This window comes from Leuciscus leuciscus (genome assembly GCF_965113295.1).
Source record: "Leuciscus leuciscus genome assembly, chromosome: 22".
Classification (NCBI taxonomy): domain Eukaryota; kingdom Metazoa; phylum Chordata; class Actinopteri; order Cypriniformes; family Leuciscidae; genus Leuciscus; species Leuciscus leuciscus.
Window position 1 is genome coordinate 34,918,669 of NC_138746.1, and position 27,267 is coordinate 34,945,935.

A 27,267-nucleotide genomic window follows, 5' to 3' on the forward strand; every position below is an offset into this window, starting at 1 on the left:
TTAGGCAGCTAACAGGGAAACGTATAGTGCTTAACGTTTAATAAGCAGTCGCATTAGGCACTGCTCGGGCAGCAATGAGGTCCTTTGAGTGTAACATGGCAATCGCCACATGTTCGTGGTAAACATCTCTGTTGAAGTGCGTTTTTAAAACCTCGTTTCACGATGGAGTCTGTAAGTAACACGACAGCGGAGGTGAGCTCTACTGTTATGGACTGTGATGGAAACACAGACGCGTTTCAGAAAGTGAAGTCGAAGAAGAGTCATAAACGCAAGCGAGACTCGTCTGAAGTGAACATGCAGGAGGACTCAGTGGCGGCCAAGAGACCGCAGTTCCCGGCCTTATCTGGGGACCAGCTCAAGGTAATTACTGTGTCCAGCACTGTAAACACCGTGTATATGTCGTTCTTGATTCCAAACACTGGGAATTGTGACACGATGAATCTATACTTGACCAGTGAACGAATGAATCTTTTGAGTCGGATCTTTTTAATGAAGTGATCGAACGGGTTCCGAACGATTGACTCGGTCTAAGCGGTTCTCGACCCAATAACTGATTCATTTCGCCCACTCTCCTCACATTCCTATTCATGGGTTTCATCAGGTCCCTTTCCACAGGTGTATAAAATCAAGCACCTAGATTATGAATGCAGACTGCATTGTGCTTGATTAATACACCTGTGGAAAGGGACCTGATGAAACCCATGAATAGAAGACATTCTAAGACATAATTATGAGATAAAAGACCAAAATTATGACTTTATGATTTATGCCCAAATATATTAATTCATGCCACAATTTCAGCTGTCATAATTTCCAAACCAGTAAGACTTTCATTCATTTTCGGAACACAAATGAAGATCTTTTTATTAATTTAATCCGAGCCGGTTCTGTACACTCCATTGGCCGCTTCAAAAAGTTAATGTATGTATGTATTTTTTAAAGGGATACTTTTGTAAATCATAATTAAGACAAAAATAGTCGAAATTGTCTCATATTAATGATTAAAGTCGAAATTATGATAGTCATAAAGTTTTAGTTCACCCAAAAATGAAAATTGTCATCATTCCAAACCTGTAAGACTTTCATTTATCTTTGAAACACAAATGAAGAACTTTTAATGAAATCTGAGAGACATCTCTCCCTCCATTGACAGCTCCACAACTACAGCTTTGACACTTCAATAAGTTCATAAAGAGATCGTAAAACTAATCCACGGTTTAGAACGGTTTAGTCCAAATTTTCTGAAGAGATTTGATCACTTTATATGATAAACAGATTAAATTTAGGCTTTTACTCGCATATAATCATTGATCAGCGGACATAAACAACGAGAACAAACCTTACTGAACTTTAGCATCAAACCGGTAGTTGCGTAGACTGTCAATGGAGGGACAAAAATAATCTCAGGTTTCATCAAAAATATCTAAATTTGTGTTTTGAAGACGAACAAAGGTTGGGTTTGGTTGGACCTAACCAAGGTTGGACGGGTTTGGTTTCACATTGGAAAGACATGAGAATAATACATTTTTGGGTGAACTCAAACTTTAAATATGACTTTAAATCCAACATTTCATCTCATAAATATGACAGTTTCGGACTTGGTTATGATTCATTATGTGTAAGAAATGTGTTTCCGTCTGCGTCTCACTCTGAAGCGCGCTGTTGTGTGTTTCAGGGAGGTGTGGATGAGATGCGTAAAGTGTCTGTTCCCGCTCACCGATACACACCTCTCAAAGAGAACTGGATGAAGATCTACACACCCATCGTAGAGAACCTGCTGCTTCAAGTGCGGTTCAATCTCAGAACAAGAAACGTCGAGATTAAAGTGAGTGATGACGATTAGCAAATATCGGTTATGTTTTGATTGAGAATTGTCACCTTAATGGTTTAGTTCACTTTAAAACGAAAATAAAGTCTTCATTTACGCACTCTGGTGTTGTCACCATTCTGTCTTTTTTGGACCCCAAAAGGATAAAAAAAAAAAAAAAAAAAATCCTGCTCGCACTCGTCCGTATAACGGCAGTGAACAGCGACCAGGGGCTTTGTTTTTTTATATACAGTATATATTTTTTTGCTTTCAATGGAATGGAACAAAACTGGGTAAAGGTTTTGGCACTTGCTATTTTTGACACGGTTTTAGAGTAAAACGTGTTTTTGAAAATATACATTTCCAAAAAAAATGTTGTGCATTTTTAATTTATTTGGATGGGACAATGCATATTGATGAACGTGCAATATAAATTGACGTAAATACGCTGGATTTAGCACAATGCTAATTTCCATCCGTAGTCCCAGACATGTAAAAAAAACACACAAAAAAAACTGCAATACTAAACAGACATATAGAGCTCTAAAGAGTTCAAAGTGCCTATGTAAGGGATAATGTAGGTCGAGGCGGTTGTTATAGCGAACACAACCCCTTCAGGCTCATTCAAGCTCTGCTTTGCGTCGGTGTCGTGATCACCCTGTCGGGGGTGTATTCACTATAACAACCGCCTCGCACTACATTATCCCGCTTATTACATGGCTACCTACCAAATAAATCAATAATTTGACACAAAATATTGATTTAAAAAGGAGTTTGATTTAAAAACGATTGTATTGCTTCCGCTAAAGAAAATAGTCCGTTCCGTCTCTACGGTTAGAATCGTGCGTCCATAGCAACGCTCTGTTTATCATGGCAACAGTGTGTTATACTTAGCAGCGGTTATCAAGAAATAACTCACCGCATTCAACATTATAGTTCAACCAAGCCATGTAATAAACTTAAATAAAGTGCTTGTTATAATAATGGTTTAAAGTGTGTATTTTAAAGTGCCTGAGCATAGACATCCTAAAGTGCTTGTTATAAATGTGCCTATGCATAGTTCTTACCTAATGTTCGGTTTTGATTGTTGTTCAGACATCTTTTAAGCTGTTTCTTAAGCGAAACAAAAGTGGGCTAGCTCTAATTACTGTTGGCAGAGCGTTCCAACTCTGTGCAGCCTTTAACAGAGAGGACGTTTGTGCAAAAGTAGACTTTCTAAAGTGTACTTCACAATCCCCCTGAGTAGTTGACCCGGTACTAGTCACGCTGTTTCTCTTTTTGATAAAATCCCCCAAGGGCAGTGGGGCCATTCATAACAATAAACGTAAAATTCTGTTACTTTAAATTGACTTTATGAAACTTTTTTCACTTCAGCAATAATCTGCCAAATGTCGTCTTTGAAAAGAGATCAAACTTCAGTTTGTCGCTCTAAAGCATTCAAGATTCACCACAGTTTAAGTTGGAAATTACATTTTCAGGTCTATGCTCAAAAAGTGAGTAAATGGATTAAAAATACAGCGTAAATATATTTTAGTGCTATAAAATCCCCTAAAAATTCAAAATATATATAAAAAAAAAAATCTAACTAAAATATAGTACAATCATTTCATTGAAATAAACAAATTCGGTCATATTTCGGACACATGAAGAACACCAGAGGGTTAAAACCAGGTGTAAAAGTGTCTCAGAATTAGGGCTGGGCGATATGGCTGAAAACTGTATCACGATATAAGTGTTTCATATCGGTCGATATCGATAATTATTGAATTTTTTTATAACATATTTAAAATAAGGACCAGTCCAGGAGACAAATATATTACATTTAAAGATTTTTTATTTTAAATTTAACCTACCTCTGATTATAATCCCATCAGTTAAAAAGGCAGAAATGTCAACACGACCATGGAAAACTCAAAAGTCTAAAATCACAATGAACACTTAACAATTATCTCTTAACATTAAGGTGCAAAATTAAAGAATACGTAAGAAATGCTTTATAAAGGGGTGGGCGATATGGCAAAAATATAATATTACGATTTCTTTCTATAAATTATATAAATCTATTTCTTTCTATTTTCTATAAATTATACATTGATACTTATTAAAGCTATTAATAAAGTTATTAGTCAAGAGCAGTGAGTGATTTTCTCTTTACATTTTGTTGTTTTATTAACATTAAAGGGATAGTTCTCCTAAAAATTCTAATTTTCATAATTTACTCTCTCACGTTGTTTTAAACTCGAATAAGTTTCTTTCTTCTGTTGAAAATAAAAGTTATTTGGAAGAATGTGGGTAACCAAACAGTTGATATACCCCAGTGACTTCCATAGTATATTTTTCCTCCTATGGAAGTCAATGGGGACCAGCTACTGTTTGGATACCCACATTCTTCAAAATATTAATATTAGAAAATATTAGAAGGCAATTAATACAGGTTTGGAACAACATTAGAGTGCGTAAATAATGAGATAATTTTTATTTTTGGGTGAACTATCCCTTTAAGGACAAGCGGCAGCGTGTTTACTATTACTACTGTCTCTTTAAGAGCTGCGCGCGACGCGTCTATTATACACGCATTTGACAAGCAGATTTTCTCTCAATTTTCTCAAGTTTGCTTTCACTTTAGACATATCCGACTAGTTTATGTAAACCTTGTGTGTATAACAGTATTAGCAAAATAAGACTCGAAAGATAACTTAGTATTCAGGCGCTGGTAGACAGGCTTTTAGTGCATGTGAGCTTCACATGTATGCGCTGAGAAACTAGCTAGAACAGCGCATAAGCACGCGAATAACAGAAAAACTGACGACGGTCTTGCATAATCTGCAGACGACATTGGTCTGACTACGGTCAGACTTTAAGTCAGGCGAGCTGACTTTTTCTGTTTTATCTAGTTACTAGAGAGTGAGTGCCTTTGTTCATGCAATCAAACTTGCTTTGCTGGTTTCTTCCAACGAAAAAAATAAATAAATAATTATCGAACGTTTTATCGAACGCATTTTTTATTGATATTGATTACGTGTCTATCGCGATACATATCGTTATCGTTTTATCGCCCAGCCCTACTCAGAATGATCCGGTGTTACATGCGTCGCTGTTCACTGGCATTATAAGGATGAGCGCGAGCCGGACATTTAAAAAAAATTCTCCTTTTGTGTCCATTAAAGAAGGGCGACATCACCAGGGTGAGTAAATAATGACTTGATTTTCAGTTTAGGCTGAACTATCCCTAAAAAGCTTGTAAAACAAATGCATTTGCTGTCAGATCCGCAGTAAAACATCCACTGTTCTTGTTTTCCAGACGTGTAAAGAAACTCAAGACATCAGTTCTCTGACCAGAGCTGCAGACTTCGTCAAGGCCTTCGTCTTAGGCTTTCAGGTGGAGGTGTGTGTGACTCCAGGTCCTCTGTTCACTGTGATGGGCAGCGATTAACAGGGTTCCCACGGGTCCTCGAAAGCCTTGAATTTATTTTGTGCAAGAAGTTTTCTGGAAAACTCTATTCCCTCCGGTCCGCTAATGTGTTATTTGGCCAACACTTCATGGCCTATGCGCACTAGCTTGCTTGATTTGCATTAGTTATGCGCATTTAGGCGTTACGTGAAGTGTTTCCCGCGTGAGGTAACCTTGTGTTGTACGTTGCCATTACGTTCATATGCGCACGAAACTACTACGCCGGTACCTCAGCGTTTCACAGACACACCGTGAAACATAGGCCTAAGCTCTTCTCATAAAACCCATGCAGTTCATATCAGATCAGTGTAGAATACAGTACAGGATGTACCGAATATTCTTCAGTTTTATGCAAAACAGAAATACAACAAATAGAATATCAGATCTCTGTCATATACCCCTTTTCCACCAAGGCAGTGCTGGTGCCGGTTCGGAGCCGGTGCTTACTCGTGAACCAGTTCTTTGTGTTTCGACAGCCAAAGAACCGGTTCTCGACCAGGAAAATTGGTTCCAAAGCGGCACAGACTCTTTGCTGGACTAGAACCGTTCTTTTACCACGTCATGCCTACGTCGGGGGCTGGGGGCGGGGTTATTGTCGAACTTCTTCTCGAACGTAACCTCCGTCTATAGTAATCCAGACGAGCAGCACAAATGTGTTCTAAACGTCGTCTTCTGACCCCGATATAGGATCGCAAAGCCAGGAGAAACATTTGCAGAAAGACGATGTAGTCCGCCATTGTAATTGTTATGCTTGAAGTTGGCGCAAGCGTTTTTGGGAAAGCTCAGACGTATGGCGACGTACACAGTGACGTAACGACGACGTTCGCTGGGCTCTCTAGTCAGTGGAAAAACAAACAGGTTCTGAGAAGGTTCGCAAGTTCCGAACCAGCTGTGAACCAGCACCAGTTCCGAACCAGATCTTTTTTGGTGGAAAAGGGGTAATATGGCCAAAAATAAATGCTTTTTTGTATAGTTGTGTTTGACAGATGAAAACTGTAACGATGTTTCTTACAAGGTAACACAGTGTAACCTTGCTCTCTCCTGACGTGTGTCCCACATCAAGTCCTTGAGCTTGAGGGAACTGGACCTGGAAAGTCCTTGAAAGGTCCTTGAATTTGAAGTGAACGAGGTGTGGGAACCCTGTGTTTATCACATCCAAAATACATAAGTGTTTACACATAATATATGTGTGTACTGTGTATAATTATTTTGTATATATAAATACACACACATGCATGAATATGTTTAAGAAATATTTGCATGTATGTTCTGTATATATAATTTATATTATATATAAATATTTTATGTATAAATAACACACTTTTCTTACATATATACTTGCATGTGTGTATTATACAAAATAATCATACACAGTATAATAAACTTTTATCTTGGATGTGATTAATCGTTGCCCAGCACTAATTTTAATAATAAAAAACGTTTACATTTATGCCCTTATGTTTCCAGAAGACCCAGTCATTGGTTATGGATATTAAGACTGATTAAAGTCTCAGTTGGAGTTTGTACGTTTGATTCTGTGATCAGTTCAGACTGTGGCTTTAATGAATCAAGTGCAAATGCTTATTCACCGATTTATTTGTCATCACTCAAAATGTTACAGGTGTTCCTGTGGCTTTATATATATATATATATATATATATATATATATATATATATATATATATATATATATATATATATATATATTACTGGTCAAAAGTTTTAGATCAGTAAGATTTTTTTATGTTTTTAAAAGAAGTATATTTATATTTGATAAAAAAAAAAAAAAAAAACAGTAATATTGTGAAATATTATTACAATGTAAATCAGCTGTTTTCTATGTGAATATACAGTAAAGTGTAATTTATTCCTGTGATCAAAGCTGAATTTTCAGCATCATTACTCCAGTCTTCAGTGTCACATGATCCTTCAGAAATCAGTATAATATGATGATTTGAAACATTTATGATTATTATCAATGTTGAAAACATTTTAATTCATGATGCTATGATGAATAGAAAGTTCAAAAGAACAGCATTTCTCTGAAATCTAAAGCTTTTGTAACATTAAACACGACCGTTCAAAAGTTTGGGGTTTTTATTTTGGGGGAAATAAATCAATACTTTTATTCATCAAGGATGAGTTAAACTGATCAAAAGTTACAGTAAAGACTTTTATAATGTTAGAACATATTCTATTTTAAATAAATGCTGTTCTTTTGAACTTTCTATTCATCAAATAATTCTGATTCTTTTACACACGACTGTCTTCAACACTGATAATAATCATAAATGTTTCTTGAGCATCAAATCATCATATTATACTGATTTCTGAAGGATCATGTGACACTGAAGACTGGAGTAATGATGCTGAACATTCAGCTTTGATCACAGGAATAAATTACACTTTAAAATATATTAAAATAGAAAACAGTCATTTTAAATTGTCATAATATCTCACAATAATACTTTTTTTTTTTTTTTTTTTTATCAAATAAATGCAGCCTTGGTGAGCAGAAGAGACTTCTTTTAAAACACATTAAAAAAATATTACCGATCTAAAACTTTTGACCAGTAGTTTATCATCTTTATTTCTTACTTTAAACATTTTGAATCAACTTGCCAGCTATGTTAGATTTAGATGATGATTCCTTTGGTTGGTAAATTACATAATTTTAGGATATTTCAGTGCAATTACACTCTTCTGCGGAGTCCCAGAGCCCTAACCAGCTCTTCTGCAGTTATTTATTTATTAAAAATACAATTAAAACTAATATTGTGAAATGTTGCAATGTAAAACGGCTGTTTTCTATGTGAATATATTGTACGATTTAATTTATTCCTGTGACCAAAGCTGAATTAGCATCATTACTTTTACAGCAAAAGTGACTAATTTACAGAAACTTTAGATCAATGTAATGTCTTTGCTAAATAAGTTTGTTTTTTTTTTGTTTTTTTTTCTGATTGACAACAAACTTGTGAAAAAAGCTGAATAGTGTTTTTAAGTCTAGTAAATTGAGGCGTGTCACCCAGTCCGTGCTGTCAGGAGTTTACTGCTATTGTTAGTGAATGATGGTATTATTCCAGGTTGTGCAGTGATGATGATGTAACGTGATCTTGTCTGTGAATCCGCAGGACGCGCTCGCACTGATCAGATTAGATGAGCTGTTTTTGGAAACATTTGATGTCACAGATGGTGAGTCCTGAACCGGAGCCGTTTTATAAGAGCGATGTTGTATTTTTGGCTGATTTGTGTGTGTTTCTGCAGTCAAACCCCTGAAAGGAGATCATTTATCCAGAGCCATCGGCAGGATAGCAGGGAAAGGAGGAAAAACCAAGTTTACCATTGAGAACGTGACAAAAACCAGGATTGTGCTCGCAGACACGTGAGTGCACAGGAGTATGATGTTGCTATGATAGATAGATATAGATATATATATATATATATATATATATAGTATAGTTGATTATTATAATTTTTTCTTTACAGGAAGGTTCATATATTGGGATCTTTCCAGAATATTAAAATGGCACGGACAGCGATATGCAACCTTATTCTCGGTGAGTGAAAGTTTAAAGCTTATAGTGCCTCTATTGTGCTGTTTTAAAGGCTCCTAATGTTGTTTTACAGTCTCCTACAACAGCTCTACATGTATCTTAAACACTTTAACTCATAATCTCCAGTGCAGCATCAGCTCTTTTCTCTCAGTGTCTGAAACGCTTCGTTTGAAGATTCAGTCTCTCTAAGCCCCGCCTCTCTGTGAGCTGCTCTGCTCTGATTGGTCAGAAAGCAAACACTCATTATCATATCTGAATCTCAGCTCTTGATCACAGTGATACGAACAGTATCTATACTGTGCAGAAGCAAACAGATTACATCAGACGATGAACACCCATAGAAAACCATTATAAAATGCTTAACGTGCAATAGTGTTCTGCATGTTCAGTAAGGTGTATAGGCTACTGAGCTTTAATTTCGCCGTCTCACTGCATTAACGTTAAGCTTTTCTTTATAATAATAGTCTCTATGGGAGAAAAACTACACAGACAATAGCATATATGAACGCGACGCGCAATAAAAATAAGCTTAATGTGAAATCTGTTTGCTTCTACACAGTATGCTTTATTAATAAGGTAGGCCTATATTGTGTGCTTCAACATCACTCACATTAAGCGTCTGAAATGGGGAAGAAGTTCGATTACGGTGCCGTTGTCTGTTTTAGCAGTTACTGCCATCTAGTGGTAGCAGGATTTCTCAGACGTGTGTGTGTGTGTGTGTGTGTGTGTGTGTGTGTGTGTGTGTGTGTGTGGATCGTGCAAGGCTAAAGCGGCGAAATGAAAGTCTCAAAATCCAAATGAATCAAATCAAATCGACCCAGAAACGAGTCAATGAATGCGCGTCACCTGATCCACACATGCACATCTTCTTTGTTGCATGCTCATATTCTGATCTACATTAATACAAAATCGAGGTTTTGTATGAACAACTATGTCTCTATTTGTACAAATTGCTGCACATTCATTCAGTTTTGAATGAAGTTGAAAGGCATTTGGTTGTGGATAGTAAAACATCTGCAACATTTATCAAGTTCATGGATAATAGTGCTTGCACGTGTCAATCATTTTGATACTATATATTCATCCCATACCGTTCAGCCAATCAAGACCAGAGGCTGGTATTATGCAAATTAGTTACAAACCTACAAAACTATGTTGCTTTCAGTTCAGAATCACTTCTTTCTTTTAAGAGAAAAACTCCATTTATCTCTGAAACTTTTTAGACATACGGTCATAATAATACAGGGTTCAAATGAACACCCGACAAATGCGGGTAAAGATCACCTGTGGTGTGTTACGCTGTCAAATCACGAGCCAGTTTGGCGGGTTACTATTGTTTACCCGCTTTGCTCGGGAAGTTCGTGTAAAACACATCTGTGCAGATTTAGCACAAATACTCGTGAGTCATCATGATATATTAAACACAGCGTATTGGGCAGAATCTGCTCATATCTGGATTACTCGAACACACGTCACTACACAAAAAATAACGGCACGCTTGTTCATTTGCATTGAAGCAACAGCGAAGATTAAAAAGCATTTGGTTAATAGAAAAATGATGTTATTTTCCAACATCCTAAATTGTTTTGATGTTCTTTTGTATTGATCAGTCCATCTAAAACACATTTTTGGTGATGAGGATGAAAGATGAAGAGAGGAGATGCTGGATGACAGGATTGTGTTTGAATAAGAAATGAATGTATGAAATCCAAATTTTATTATGTGTGTGATTGTAGTTAATCTGGTTCATTTCTGGCTAGAACAAGTTCTGAATGGCCAGTAACTTAAACATTTTGTAGCCAAATTGGCCGGTGTGTGAAAGTTAATTTCAAACCCTGCTCATATTGTTGGTCATATAAAATAAGCATCATAGGAGCACTTTTATTTATTTATTTATTCTGATAATTGTGATGCTCTTTAACTTCCACAGGGAGTCCACCATCGAAGGTTTACAGCAACATCCGCTCCGTGGCGAGTCGCTCGGCCGAGAGGTTTTAAAGTCCCTCAATAACTGCTCATGAACTGATCCAGGATCTGCAGATTTACATCCACGAGTCGGACGATGAACGAGCGCCGACGGACCGGCGTTACTGATCCCTCAGAGAATAAACACATCATGAAAATGAGACGCGTGTGGATCCATTCAGTAGTCAAGTTTTAAATGTTTATTGTTTCATATAGTATCATCAAGTAGTCCATATATCCCATAGAAGTTAGTTTGATGCAGCATGCAGAAGACATCCCATAACTGACGTGTTTATTGTGCCTTTATGTGTACGAGATACCCATTTCATTCAGCAAAAGTTATTTTCTTAAAGCATGAGTTTCTTAAAAGATGTGTATTTACAAAACAAAGGGCAGATGATGAGAGCGTCCTGAACACGACATGTTTGTCTAATTTGGCAACATCTGTAATGCGGTCATGGCTCTTCTGATGTTAGAGATAACGTTCACAGCTGACGTGTAAACGGTTCGCATAGGCTAAACTGATAAACATGCAGAGAGGAACTAGAGAACGCAGCAGAAGTGAGCGGGATGGTCAGAGATAGGCTGATATGTCGAGAGATGAGTTTGGTGAAGCTGCTCTCCCGTCATGCATGTAAACATTCAGAGGAAATTACTTTACAACTTGTTGACTATATACCAAATCTTTAGATGCTTTACAGCTCATGTACTGTGTAATACACATGTTTACTAAAGCACAAGGGTATCCTGCTGCATTTATACAAAAGATGGACATGAAAATCATCCGTGTGTTTGTAGATCATCAGATACACACGGTCCCAAGGAGAGCCGGACACTTCAGACACGTCACATGACATGTCAAAGCAAGCGTCATCGCAAGCAAAACCTTCCAGCAAATATAGGTTTGTTAGATTTTACATAAACTGTTTCGATCAGTAGATGTAACTTTGGTTGGTTGAACTATATATAAGATTTTTGGTGACACTTTACAATAAGGTTCATTAGCTAATGTATTAACTAACATGAACTAACCATGAGCAATACATGTATTTGTTAATCTTTATTAATCTTAGTTAATAAAAATACAGCTGTTCACGTTAGTTCAAAGTTAACTAACACAACTTTTGACTTTTATAATGTATTAGTAAATAATGAAATTAACAAAGATAATAGATGTTGTATAAGTGCAGTTCATTATTAATTCATGCTAGCTAATGAACCTTATTGTAAAGTGTTACCAAGATTTTCATATATTACTCGCTTTTTTTATTGCCAACGTGTGAACGGCTTGTAACGAAACCTAAAAAAGCGAGACCTTCTCAGACTTCCAATGAAAGCCTGTAGATTTGATGCGAAGGACTATCGTTTTTGCCGGGAAAATCAAAAGGATGTGACGTTTACACGCGTTCAATGACATTAAACGAATGCTTATACGATGTTCAGGAAGCCAAAAGAGCCGTTCTGTACTGTAATGTTAGTGTGGCATGCAAAGAAAATCGATTAATTCAAACTAAAGTCTATAATCTCAAATAGACTTTATGATCCAGATATCATGAGCTCATCTGTGGACATAATGCCGGTGTACACATCCACATCTCGATGATCAGATGCTCTCTGACCTGATGTTTTCTCATTGCGTCATTTTAATTTGTCTTTAATTTGTTATTGAGAGGAAAGACCAGCACATATTCATCTACTTCAGGATGTTCATTAAGAGTTTATCGTTGCAAAGGTATTTACTACAACTTTTTACTTCTAAGCAAAAGAACTTCGGGGCCTTGACTGATGTTCAGTCTCGTTAGCAATACGTTTCTGACTGCAGTTCACGTAACGGCCACCGGTGTCGCTATAAACGAGGGTTTCTGAGTTCTGCACACTTAATGTGACATGGCTCAGAAAACTGAAGGTAATGCTGAGGGAAGATCTCGCAGATGATTCTTGCTTTGACATTGAGTTTTCTATTGCCGTGACATTCATCGTTATTGTGACTTTAGTGTCCGAACACTATTTGTGACCGCCGTATGCTGGGATCCTCATACGGACACACAAATTCATCACTTGAACCAAATCGTGTTTTGTTTCTCGGTAAGTTTCTGTCAGACTGTCTCAACGAATCAGACATGAAGATGCACTTTCCAACAATATAAACATTTATACATAAACATTATATCACGATTAATACAAAAAACAGGTATTAAACATGGTTAGATGCTAAAATCCAAAATGCTAGAATGATAGAAATAGAGTATATCACAAAGCGTAACAGGAAAAAAAGCAAACATTGCATCTTTACGTCATGCAATGGAACAAGCTTGTTTGTTCTGTATGTTCTGCTTGGCACGTCATACCCTACATATACTTATTTATATTATACTTAATTAAAAAAAGGAAAAAAAAGATGAAACAAAATAAATATTAAAAAAAGAAGCATAAAAAAAAAAAACGAAATAAATATGGACAAGCCAATGCTCTTTCCTCTTTACCTGACATGCTCTTTCAGTGTCCGTAAGCCCATAAAGTGCTACAGCAGGTTATTGAGCAGATTGGAGTTCAATAACACTCACACGTTGGCTTGACAAGGCTTCTATTTGACAAAAGTGGCTTAAATACTTCCATTGAAATACACAGAGAGCATTTGCTGGATATCTTGAGCAGATCGTCAGAGATGAGAGGAAAGCGGAGACGGTGGAGAGAGACGAGCTCGCTCACACATCCACCACCATCTTCTTGTGTATATCGAGACCTCCCACAACCTGCAGCGTGAAACAAGAGTGTTCATGAAGAGATTTACATCATTCTAAACATTTATTCCACTATACCTGCTGCTAAAATATAATCTTTAGAGCCTCATGCACTTTAATCATTCGTAGGTGCGTCCGATAAACATTCAATATGAACCCGGAGGAATGTAAACGTCCCGCACAGTACGTCAATCGATCAATCGATCTTCCTCAGGCTTACAAAACACGCAAGTATGGCATTTGGCACAGTTTACACAACACTGTTTTCAACTGAAATGCGTTTTGACCGTTCATTTACACAACAACGTAAACTTTTGAAAACGGGATTCAAAGTTCAAGTTTTTTTTTAAACGATACTGTTATCGTCTTCGTGAAAACTACAAAACGTGAATATCCTGAAAACTACGATGACGTTTTTACAATGTAACTTCGCCATCTACTGGCCTGACAGCAGAATACAGAGATTTTAGTCGTTTTCGCGGATCTGTGTTATAAATGGGAATGTTCTGAAACGTTGTTGTCTGTACGTGAAAGACGCAAAGGAATTCAGTTTATAGTACATCGTTGTCATGTAAATGCCCTTAAAACAACTCATTTAAGAGTATTTACATTAATAATGACAAAGGCTACACCTCTAATTAGGCTATATAAAATCCAAAAGGAGAAACCGAAAGAAACATTGTTAATAAAATTTCATAACGTTCAGACAAAAACTACTATGTATGTCGTGGCCATGAATAATTCGTCCATGATTTACTAATACGTCAGTGCGTTTTACTAACTCGTTTCCTTGTTTTAAGTAAATCGTGGCCACATTATCATAATTAATTCCCTCGTTTTAGTTGAATAAAAATGAGGGAACAAATTAATTCAACGTGGCCATGATCTACTAAATGAACGAATGAACGATATATAATTTTTGTCCAAGTTATGTTCGGGGCTCCGTAGATATAAACTAGAAATTGCGTTTTATAAAGTCAGAATTGCGAGATATATACAATTATTTCTCGCAATTCGGAGACTCTCGCAATTCTATTTAGAGTTTATACTTATAAATAAATAAAAATTATAATAAAAGATTTATACAAACAAATTGTTTAAATATATATACACATTAATTTTAATGTGCAGCCAGAATATCTCACCAGACTTAGGCTAGATTAAGCTCAACGAACAAAAACGGAAAGCTTTTTATATGTTTTGACCGTTCATTTACACGACAACGCAAACGCAAACTTTGAAAACGGGATTTAAAGTGCAAGTTTTTGAAAACGATACTGTTATCGTCTCTGTGGAAACGGTGATGTTTTTATAAAGTGACATCGCCATCTACTGGCTTGGCAGCAGAATACAGCGATTTTAGTGGCTTTTGCAGATCTGTGTGAACGGGAACGGGAAAAACGCAAAGGAAAAACGTCTGTTTTTAGTGCATAATTACATTTCTTTAGTTAAATCAAAACGAGGGAACAAATTAGTTCAACATGGCCATTATTTACTACTATGAGAGAACGAAATATATATATATCGGCTTCGGATTCGACCGAATATTGGGCTTTTTGACAGGATTCAGTTTCTGCCGAAGCTTACATTTTTTCCCACCGAACCGGACCCTAGGCTTGCACTACGCTGGTCGACGTCATGCCGCCGTTGATTACGGGCAGGTGTTTACGTAGGTGGATCGTTCGAGTGCAGTCGGCTGTGAGAAAGTGAAAATGGAACTCGTAAGCAGAAAGTGTTTTTTGGCAGAAATTTCAGTCAAAAGAAGGCGATTCAAGACGAGCTACATGTTCGATTTGCAATGCCGATTTGTCTCGTGGCGGCAAGGACCCTAAACAATACACAACATCGCTGCTGTTAAAACATCTGCATATGAAACATCCGAAAGAATACGAGTTGTGCATGAAGGAATCTACAGACAAACTTCAGGAATGGCAAAGGAAGGACAGTCACAGTTAAACACTTGTGTTAACCAGACGACCATTACCAGCTTTGCTAAAATGGTAATTGTCAAAATAGTTTTTCCCACTTGACATCCTGGCATAATGTTGCCATTTCTTTTTTTTTTTACAGTTAAAATAAAAATAAAAATACACTGCTGTGGACGTTGTTTACTTCATTAATGTGTTTACTGTGTTAATGGACTGAGGATGGGAGTAGGATTCGGTATTCGGTTTCGGATTCGTCAGAATCTTAAACAGTGGATTCGGTATTCCCCAAAAATCTGGATTCGGTGCATCCCTAATATATATATAAACTATTATTTCTCGCAATTCCAAGACTTTTTTCACATGCAAATCTTTTTTGAGTTTACAAACAAATTGTTCAAAATATATACTGTACATACATTTTAATGGGCAGCCAGAATATCTAGCGAGACTTAGGCTAGATTAAGCTCAACGAATAGACACTGAAAGTTTTCTCACAGCGCAGAATTCCTCGAAGGATATCCTCCCATCGCCATCCTTGTCTGCGTTGATGATGGTCTTGTCCACGATCTGCTGCAGCTGCGTGTCCTTCAGGTTGTTGCCCACCATCATCTTCAACACCTGGAACAGCTCCCCGTTGGAGATGTAGCCATCCTTGTCCATGTCGTAGATCCTAAAAGCGACTGGCTCCAGAAATACGGCACCGGTCAGTTATTGTTTGACGTGACGATATACAGAAGAGATGTGAAGTGCTTTCATACTCACAGCGAAGCTTCATTTCCTTATCACCCTTCACACTGAACTGAGAGACGCCCTCGATGAACTCTACAGAGACCAAACAACACCAGAGATTATTAATCCTGTAACTGACAGATGTTATTGCTGGAATGTTACGGTGATAAAGAATGCACATTGTATTAAAAGCGACTGATGAGCTCTGAGCTGATAGTAAAGAGATAATTTGATACAAATCAAGAGTGTAGAGCTGCACGATTAATCGTGAAAAGATAACGATCTTGATTCAAACACACTCGCGATCTTATTCCTAAATGACAGAGATCCGGCTCTATGTCTATTAAACCTTTGACAAGTCCGATCACAGCGAACATTCAGAGTCGTTGTCATGAATATATATATATATGAAACAGCTTATTTTCAACACACAGTAGCATTATTTCTGTGTTACAATCATTCATATTAAATCACAGAATTACTGTATAGTTCAGATATAAACAGTAGTGATCAAAACACAGTAAATCACCTTTTAAGAGTAACTTGGCACTTCAAATCAGGATTGCCAATTATATTGTTACACCAGTAGGTGGCGACAAGTGACTGTTAAAAATGTATTTATCATTGAATCATTCACTAAAGAGATTTGTTCAAAAATGCTGATTCATCCATTAATGAAACAAGTGAAGTCTTTGAGTGAGTCATTGAATCATTCACTAAAGAGATTTGTTCAAAAATGTTGATTCATCCATTGATGAAACGAGTTAAGTCTTTGAGTGAGTCATTGAATCATTCACTCAAGAGATTTGTTCAAAAATGCTGATTCATCCATTAATGAAACAAGTGAAGTCTTTGAGTGAGTCATTGAATCATTCACTCTAGAGATTTGTTCAAAAATGCTGATTCATCCATTGATGAAACGAGTTAAGTCTTTATGAGTGAGTCATTGAATCATTCACTCAAGAGATTTGTTCATAAAATGCTGATTCATCCATTGATGAAACAAATGAAGTCTTTATGAGTGAGTCATTGAATCATTCACTCAAGAGATTTGTTAAAAAATGCTGATTCATCCATTGATGAAACGAGTGAAGTCTTTATGAGTGAGTCATTGAATCATTCACTCTAGAGATTTGTTCAAAAATGCTGATTCATTGATGAAACAAGTGAAGTCTTTATGAGTGAGTCATTGAATCATTCACTCTAGAGATTTGTTCAAAAATGCTGATTCATCCATTGATGAAACGAGTGAAGTCTTTATGAGTGAGTCATTGAATCATTCACTCTAGAGATTTGTTCAAAAATGCTGATTCATTGATGAAACAAGTGAAGTCTTTATGAGTGAGTCATTGAATCATTCACTCAAGATATTCGTTCAAAAACACTGATAATGCGTCTGAATTCGCCTATTTATACTACATGTCTTTTTGTGGAGAAAAACTAGATACTTTTGAGTGTGTAGCAGAAGAGCAGACAAGCTTTGGGAGTCGGGACATACTATCACGTCAAAAAATAGTTTCTTTAACGGACGCTCTGTTGCATAGTTACACCCGTTCCTGTTACGTAAACTGGCCTGTCAATCATCTTATCACAGTCAATATCCTCCACAATTCATTTAATTTCCTACTGTAATGGAGAGAAATGTATTTGCACGTTGATCTGTCAGTCACGGCTCTTTCATGCAAAGATTCTCCTCATGTGTTTGTATAATGATAAATAATTTAAATTTGAATGGCCAAATGGATGTTTTTAAAAGTTTACATTGTTGTTGCAGATTTAATATAATGTGGATAACATCGAATAAATATGTTTTATAAGGTTACATTTTGATTATTAGTCAGTCAAACCCCTTTATCTAAACCACTCAATTTAACCGTCGGTAGCTCACATTGCCATGTTTGTAGTTTTTAACACTTATTTATTCATTTTTGTAGTTCTGAGCTCTAAAGCGCAGTGGGTTGTGGGCAATATTAGCCGTTATAGTGAGCACGGGTCCACACTTGGAAAATCTACTGGAAATAGTAGACCATCAGGGGACTTCTGGCGTACTCTCTTCAACACTATGGTTTGGGACAAGGATGGATAGTATGAACACTGGAACGAAGGGTGATGCATTCAGTAATGAAAGGAGTGAAGTCTTTATTAGTGAGTCATTGAATCATTCACTAAATCAATAAAACAAATTTTTATTTTTTTTACATTCAAATTACGACTGCAGCAATTAACATTTTGTCAGAACCTCTAGTAAATGACATGCTATTTTGTTTAGTTATATCTGTTCAGAATCATGATCCAACAAACTCGTGATGCTCAATTCATCCAGAATCGTGCAGCTCTAGATCAATGTGAAAGAATGTGAATGTTCTTGGCAAAGGACATAAAGGGCTTCTTTTCAGACTGTGATGCAACAGGTCTGAGCTACTTTAAGCTCATTTGCTGAAGTATTTCACAGTTTGAGGACAAACACACATTTTTGCGTGCAATATTCTCAGAAAAAAGACAAATTCTTCGATTCAAAATGCAATGCATTAAAATCATAACACGGCATCATGCGTTCATTCTACTAAACTTGTCATATTTCAGCGCACAATAAAAATGTATATATGCCACAACAAAAATAAAGCCTATTTTAAGAAAAATCTGGATTTCTGCGACATTTTCATGACAATATAAAATAAAATAATTCCCTAATTCGTATTATTTTGATGCAAAACTCTCAATCCTATTACCCTCGATTGTAAGTCACTTTGGATAAATGCAATCTGCTAAATGAATAAATGTATGTACTGTAAAGAGAAAAATACATTATTTAAATAATTATTAAATGTAATATGTATTTGTTGTATTGCCTTTATGCTGGTTTAAATTAAACAAAATGTGTTGCATTAATCTTCTCTTTTTACTATAATACTGTAAAGAGAATCTAGTCCAAATCACCTGTGAAAACACAGAGAATCATGTAAAATAGTTTAAATGTGTTTAGTTGTCATGGAAACATCACAATGCAAAAATAATAAAAAAATCCTAAAATTGGCTTAATGAACACAAAATAAATATTTGTTTAATTTTTTTCTGGGGTGAAATGTATGGAAGCTTGTTTCCGCCACAGAATAAAAAATAAAAAAGGTAATTGTGACTTTTTATCACGCAATTCTGACTTTATATCTCGCAATTCTGACTTTATATCTCGCAATTCTGACTTTATATCACGCAATTCTGACTTTATATCTCGCAATTCTGACTTTATATCTCGCAATTCTGACTTTATATCTCGCAATTCTGACTTTATTTCACGCAATTCTGACTTTATATCTCGCAATTCTGACTTTATTTCACACAATTCTGACTTTATATCACACAATTCTGACTTTATATCTCGCAATTCTGACTTTATATCACGCAATTCTGACTTTATATCGCGCAATTCTGACTTTATATCACGCAATTCTAACTTTATTTCACGCAATTCTGACTTTATATCTCGCAATTCTGACTTTATTTCACACAATTCTGACTTTATTATATCTCGCAATTCTGACTTTATTTCACGCAATTCTGACTTTATATCTCGCAATATCTCGCAATTCTGACTTTATATCACGCAATTCTGACTTTATAACACGCAATTCTGACTTTATAACACGCAATTCTGACTTTATAACACGCAATTCTGACTTTATAACACGCAATTCTGACTTTATAACACGCAATTCTGACTTTATAACACGCAATTCTGACTTTATAACACGCAATTCTGACTTTATTTCACGCAATTCTGACTTTATATCTCGCAATTCTGACTTTGTATCACACAATTCTGACTTTATATCTCGCAATTCTGACTTTACATCTCGCAATTCTGACTTTACATCTCGCAATTCTGACTTTATAACACGCAATTCTGACTTTAGATCTCGCAATTCTGACTTTATATCACGCAATATCTCGCAATTCTGACTTTATATCACGCAATTCTGACTTTATATCATGCAATTCTGACTTTATATCTCGCAATTCTGACTTTATATCTCGCAATTCTGACTTTATATCTCGCAATTCTGACTTTATATCTCGCAATTCCGACTTTATATCACACAATTCTGACTTTATATCTCGCAATTCTGACTTTACATCTCGCAATTCTGACTTTACATCTCGCAATTCTGACTTTATAACACGCAATTCTGACTTTAGATCTCGCAATTCTGACTTTGTATCTCGCAATTCTGACTTTATATCACGCAATATCTCGCAATTCTGACTTTATATCATGCAATTCTGACTTTATATCACGCAATTCTGACTTTATATCTCGCAATTCTGACTTTACATCTCGCAATTCTGACTTTATATCTCGCAATTCCGACTTTATATCACACAATTCTGACTTTATATCTCGCAATTCTGACTTTATATCTCGCAATTCTGACTTTATATCACACAATTCTGACTTTATATCTCGCAATTCTGACTTTATATCACGCAATTCTGACTTTATATCACGCAATTCTGACTTTATATCTCGCAATTCTGACTTTATTTCACACAATTCTGACTTTATATCACACAATTCTGACTTTATATCACGCAATTCTGACTTTATTTCACGCAATTCTGACTTTATAACACGCAATTCTGACTTTATATCTCGCAATTCTGACTTTATTTCACGCAATTTTGACTTTATATCTCGCAATTCTGACTTTATATCTCGCAATTCTGACTTTACATCTCGCAATTCTGACTTTACATCTCGCAATTCTGACTTTACATCTCGCAATTCTGACTTTATATCTCGCAATTCTATATCTCGCAATTCTGACTTTAATTCTGACTTTATATCTCGCAATTCTATATCTGGCAATTCTGACTTTATAACTCGCAATTCTGACTTTATATCTCGCAATTCTGACTTTATATCTCGCAATTCTGACTTTATATCTCGCAATTCTGACTTTACATCTCGCAATTCTGACTTTATATCTCGCAATTCTGACTTTATATCTCGCAATTCCGACTTTATATCACACAATTCTGACTTTATATCTCGCAATTCTGACTTTATATCTCGCAATTCTGACTTTATATCACACAATTCTGACTTTATATCTCGCAATTCTGACTTTATATCACGCAATTCTGACTTTATATCACGCAATTCTGACTTTATATGACAAAATTCTGACTTTATAACACGCAATTCTGACTTTATATCTCGCAATTCTGACTTTATATCTCGCAATTCTGACTTTATATCACGCAATTCTGACTTTATATCACGCAATTCTGACTTTATATCTCGCAATTCTGACTTTATATCTCGCAATTCTGACTTTATATCTCGCAATTCTGACTTTATATCACACAATTCTGACTTTATATCTCGCAATTCTGACTTTATATCACGCAATTCTGACTTTATTTCACGCAATTCTGACTTTATATATCGCAATTCTGACTTTATTTCACACAATTCTGACTTTATATCTCGCAATATCACGCAATTCTGACTTTATTTCACGCAATTCTGACTTTATATCTCGCAATATCTCGCAATTCTGACTTTATATCACGCAATTCTGACTTTATATCTCGCAATTCTGACTTTATTTCACACAATTCTGACTTTATATCTCGCAATTCTGACTTTATATCACACAATTCTGACTTTATATCTCGCAATTCTGACTTCATATCTCGCAATTCTGACTTTATATCTCACAATTCTGACTTTATATCTCGCAATTCAATATCTCGCAATTCTGACTTTATATCTCGCAATTCTATATCTGGCAATTCTGACTTTTTTAACTCGCAATTCTGACTTTATATCTCGCAATTCTGACTTTATAACTCGCAATTCTGACTTTATATCTCGCAATTCTGACTTTATATCTCGCAATTCTGACTTTACATCTCGCAATTCTGACTGTATATCTCGCAATTCAATATCTCGCAATTCTGACTTTAATTCTGACTTTATATCTCGCAATTCTGACTTTATATCACACAATTCTGACTTTATATCTCGCAATTCTGACTTTACATCTCGCAATTCTGACTTTAATTCTGACTTTATATCTCGCAATTCTATATCTGGCAATTCTGACTTTAATTCTGACTTTATATCTGGCAATTCTATATCTGGCAATTCTGACTTTATAACTCGCAATTCTGACTTTATATCACACAATTCTGACTTTATATCTCGCAATTCTGACTTTATATCTCGCAATTCTGACTTTATATCTCGCAATTCTGACTTTACATCTCGCAATTCTGACTTTACATCTCGCAATTCTGACTTTATATCTCGCAATTCTGACTTTACATCTCGCAATTCAATATCTCGCAATTCTGACTTTAATTCTGACTTTATATCTCACAATTCTATATCTGGCAATTCTGACTTTATAACTCGCAATTCTGACTTTATATCTCGCAATTCTGACTTTATATCTCGCAATTCTGACTTTATATCTCGCAATTCTGACTTTATATCTCGCAATTCTGACTTTATAAAATGGAATTCTGACTTTATATCTCGAAATTCTGACTTTATAACTCACAATTCTGACTTTATATCTCGCAATTCTGACTTTACATCTCGCAATTCTGACTTTATATCTCGCAATTCTGACTTTATATCTCGCAATTCTATATCTCGCAATTCTGACTTTAATTCTGACTTTATATCTCGCAATTCTATATCTGGCAATTCTGACTTTATAACTCGCAATATCACGCAATTCTGACTTTATATCTCGCAATTCTGACTTTATATAACGCAATTCTGACTTTATAACACGCAATTCTGACTTTATATCTCGCAATTCTGACTTTATATCTCGCAATTCTGACTTTATATCTCGCAATTCTGACTTTATATCACACAATTCTGACTTTATATCTCGCAATTCTGACTTTATATCTCGCAATTCTGACTTTATATCTCGCAATTCTGACTTTACATCTCGCAATTCTGACTTTATATCTTGCAATTCTGACTTTACATCTCGCAATTCTGACTTTATATCTCGCAATTCTGACTTTATATCTCGCAATTCAATATCTTGCAATTATGACTTTAATTCTGACTTTATATCTCGCAATTCTATATCTGGCAATTCTGACTTTATAACTCGCAATTCTGACTTTATATCTGGCAATTCTGACTTTATAACTCGCAATTCTGACTTTATATCTCGCAATTCTGACTTTACATCTCGCAATTCTGACTTTACATCTCGCAATTCTGACTTTACATCTCGCAATTCTGACTTTATATCTCGCAATTCAATATCTCGCAATTCTGACTTTAATTCTGACTTTATATCTCACAATTCTATATCTGGCAATTCTGACTTTATAACTCGCAATTCTGACTTTATATCTCGCAATTCTGACTTTATATCTCGCAATTCTGACTTTATAAAATGGAATTCTGACTTTATATCTCGAAATTCTGACTTTATATCTCGCAATTCTGACTTTACATCTCGCAATTCTGACTTTATATCTCGCAATTCTGACTTTATATCTCGCAATTCTGACTTTAATTCTGACTTTATATCTGGCAATTCTATATCTGGCAATTCTGACTTTATAACTCGCAATATCACGCAATTCTGACTTTATTTCACGCAATTCTGACTTTATATCTCGCAATTCTGACTTTATATCACGCAATTCTGACTTTATAACACGCAATTCTGACTTTATATCTCGCAATTCTGACTTTATTTCACGCAATTCTGACTTTATATCTCGCAATTCTGACTTTACATCTCGCAATTCTGACTTTACATCTCGCAATTCTGACTTTATATCTTGCAATTCTGACTTTACATCTCGCAATTCTGACTTTATATCTCGCAATTCTGACTTTATATCTCGCAATTCAATATCTCGCAATTCTGACTTTAATTCTGACTTTATATCTGGCAATTCTATATCTGGCAATTCTGACTTTATAACTCGCAATTCTGACTTTATATCTGGCAATTCTGACTTTATAACTCGCAATTCTGACTTTATATCTCGCAATTCTGACTTTATATCTCGCAATTCTGACTTTATATCTCGCAATTCTGACTTTACATCTCGCAATTCAATATCTCGCAATTCTGACTTTAATTCTGACTTTATATCTCACAATTCTATATCTTGCAATTCTGACTTTATAACTCGCAATTCTGACTTTATATCTCGCAATTCTGACTTTATATCTCGCAATTCTGACTTTATAAAATGGAATTCTGAATTTATATCTCGAAATTCTGACTTTATATCTCGCAATTCTGACTTTACATCTCGCAATTCTATATCTCGCAATTCTGACTTTAATTCTGACTTTATATCTCGCAATTCTGACTTTATAACTCGCAATTCTGACTTTAAATCTCGCAATTCTGACTTTATATCTCGCAATTCTGACTTTATAACTCACAATTCTGACTTTATATCTCGCAATTCTGACTTTATATCTCGCAATTCTATATCTCGCAATTCTGACTTTAATTCTGACTTTATATCTCGCAATTCTATATTTGGCAATTCTGACTTTATAACTCGCAATTCTGACTTTATATCTCGCAATTCTGACTTTATATCTCGCAATTCTGACTTTATAAAATGGAATTCTGAATTTATAACTCACAATTCTGACTTTATATCTCGCAATTCTGACTTTACATCTCGCAATTCTGACTTTAAATCTCGCAATTCTGACTTTACATCTCGCAATTCTATATCTCGCAATTCTGACTTTAATTCTGACTTTATATCGCAATTCTATATCTGGCAATTCTGACTTTATAACTCGCAATTCTGACTTTATATCTCGCAATTCTGACTTTATATCTCGCAATTCTGACTTTATATCTCGCAATTCTGACTTTATATCTCGCAATTCTGACTTTATAAAATGGAATTCTGACTTTATATCTCGAAATTTCTGACTTTATAACTCACAATTCTGACTTTATATCTCGCAATTCTGACTTTACATCTCGCAATTCTGACTTTACATCTCGCAATTCTGACTTTATATCTCGCAATTCTATATCTCGCAATTCTGACTTTAATTCTGACTTTATATCTCGCAATTCTATATCTGGCAATTCTGACTTTATAACTCGCAATATCACGCAATTCTGACTTTATTTCACGCAATTCTGACTTTATATCTCGCAATTCTGACTTTATAACACGCAATTCTGACTTTATATCTCGCAATTCTGACTTTATTTCACGCAATTCTGACTTTATATCTCGCAATTCTGACTTTATATCTCGCAATTCTGACTTTATATCTCGCAATTCTGACTTTATATCTTGCAATTCAATATCTCGCAATTCTGACTTTAATTCTGACTTTATATCTCGCAATTCTATATCTGGCAATTCTGACTTTATAACTCGCAATTCTGACTTTAAATCTGGCAATTCTGACTTTATAACTCGCAATTCTGACTTTATATCTCGCAATTCTGACTTTAAATCTCGCAATTCTGACTTTAAATCTCGCAATTCTGACTTTAAATCTCGCAATTCTGACTTTACATCTCGCAATTCAATATCTCGCAATTCTGACTTTAATTCTGACTTTATATCTCACAATTCTATATCTGGCAATTCTGACTTTATAACTCGCAATTCTGACTTTATATCTCGCAATTCTGACTTTATATCTCGCAATTCTGACTTTATATCTCGCAATTCTGACTTTATATCTCGCAATTCTGACTTTATAAAATGGAATTCTGAATTTATATCTCGAAATTCTGACTTTATAACTCACAATTCTGACTTTACATCTCGCAATTCTGACTTTACATCTCGCAATTCTGACTTTATATCTCGCAATTCTATATCTCGCAATTCTGACTTTAATTCTGACTTTATATCTCGCAATTCTATATTTGGCAATTCTGACTTTATAACTCGCAATTCTGACTTTATATCTCGCAATTCTGACTTTATATCTCGCAATTCTGACTTTATATCTCGCAATTCTGACTTTATATCTCGCAATTCTGACTTTATATCTCGCAATCCTTACTTTATTTCTCGCAATTCTTACTTTATGTCTCGCAATTCTGACTTTATGTCTCGCAATTCTGACTTTATGTCTCGCAATTCTGACTTTATGTCTCGCAATTCTGACTTTATATCTCGCAATTCTGACTTTATAAAATGGAATTCTGAATTTATAACTCACAATTCTGACTTTATATCTCGCAATTCTGACTTTAGATATCGCAATTCTGACTTTAAATCTGACTTTATATCTCGCAATTCTATATCTGGCAATTCTGACTTTATAAAATGGAATTCTGAATTTATAACTCACAATTCTGACTTTATATCTCGCAATTCTGACTTTACATCTCGCAATTCTGACTTTAATTCTGACTTTATATCTCGCAATTCTATATCTGGCAATTCTGACTTTATAACTCGCAATTCTGACTTTTTATCTCGCAATTCTGACTTTATATCTCGCAATTCTGACTTTATATCTCGCAATTCTGACTTTATATCTCGCAATTCTGACTTTATATCTCGCAATTCTGACTTTATATCTCGCAATTCTGACTTTATATCTCGCAATCCTTACTTTATTTCTCGCAATCCTTACTTTATTTCTCGCAATCCTTACTTTATTTCTCGCAATCCTTACTTTATGTCTCGCAATTCTGACTTTATATGTCGCAATTCTGACTTTATATCTCGCAATTCTGACTTTATATCTCGCAATTCTGACTTTATATCTCGCAATTCTGACTTTATATCTCGCAATTCTGACTTTATATCTCGCAATTCTGACTTTATATCTCGCAATTCTGACTTTATATCACGCAATTCTGACTTTATATCACGCAATTGTGAGATAAAAAGTCACAATTATCTTTTAAAATGTTTTATTCTGTGGCGGAAACAAGCTTCCATAGAAACGTGACCTGCATGTTTTCACGAGATTCATTTAACCTATGAGCAACAGGTTTCCACTTTTAAATAAACAATGCATTTAGTTTATCGTGCGATCGAATGGTTTCTCGTTTGTGTAATGGACGCCTCACCTTTG

The 27,267-nt window shown here is 35.3% G+C and overlaps 2 protein-coding genes and 1 long non-coding RNA gene across 3 annotated transcripts in view; 2 read left to right on the forward strand and 1 right to left on the reverse strand.

Moving 5' to 3' along the window:
* Positions 1 to 65: 65 nt before the first annotated feature.
* pno1 (partner of NOB1 homolog) lies at positions 66 to 10,941 on the forward strand. Its single transcript, XM_082153791.1, has 7 exons — positions 66 to 360; positions 1,676 to 1,825; positions 5,109 to 5,192; positions 8,393 to 8,453; positions 8,526 to 8,643; positions 8,748 to 8,818; positions 10,746 to 10,941. Exons 1-7 carry the CDS (start codon positions 163 to 165, stop codon positions 10,811 to 10,813), a joined length of 750 nt encoding a protein of 249 aa, XP_082009917.1. The 5' UTR covers positions 66 to 162; the 3' UTR covers positions 10,814 to 10,941.
* A 24-nt stretch (positions 10,942 to 10,965) lies between these two features.
* Positions 10,966 to 27,267, reverse strand: part of ppp3r1a (protein phosphatase 3, regulatory subunit B, alpha a) — a 41,401-nt gene continuing 25,099 nt past the window's right edge. The window contains exons 3-6 of the mRNA XM_082153796.1: positions 27,263 to 27,267; positions 16,212 to 16,271; positions 15,945 to 16,129; positions 10,966 to 13,533 (exon numbers count right to left, since the gene is read on the reverse strand). The exon at positions 27,263 to 27,267 is cut by the window's right edge and continues 172 nt beyond it. Coding sequence (XP_082009922.1) covers positions 13,486 to 13,533; positions 15,945 to 16,129; positions 16,212 to 16,271; positions 27,263 to 27,267 — 298 coding nt within the window. The 3' untranslated portion in view covers positions 10,966 to 13,485. The remainder of the gene's footprint in view (positions 13,534 to 15,944; positions 16,130 to 16,211; positions 16,272 to 27,262) is intronic.
* Positions 16,278 to 19,067, forward strand: LOC309486482. The gene is made up of 2 exons (XR_014201561.1): positions 16,278 to 17,101; positions 17,191 to 19,067. It is a non-coding gene; the product is annotated as an uncharacterized lncRNA (long non-coding RNA).

Excerpts from the sequence above, each read along its gene's own strand:
- pno1 (XM_082153791.1), top strand. The coding sequence starts at position 163 with ATGGAGTCTGTAAGTAACACGACAGCGGAGGTGAGCTCTACTGTTATG. Across the intron at positions 5,193-8,392 it reads TCTTAGGCTTTCAGGTGGAG|GACGCGCTCGCACTGATCAG; the intron begins GTGTGTGTGACT and ends GTGAATCCGCAG. Across the intron at positions 8,644-8,747 it reads AGGATTGTGCTCGCAGACAC|GAAGGTTCATATATTGGGAT; the intron begins GTGAGTGCACAG and ends TTTTCTTTACAG.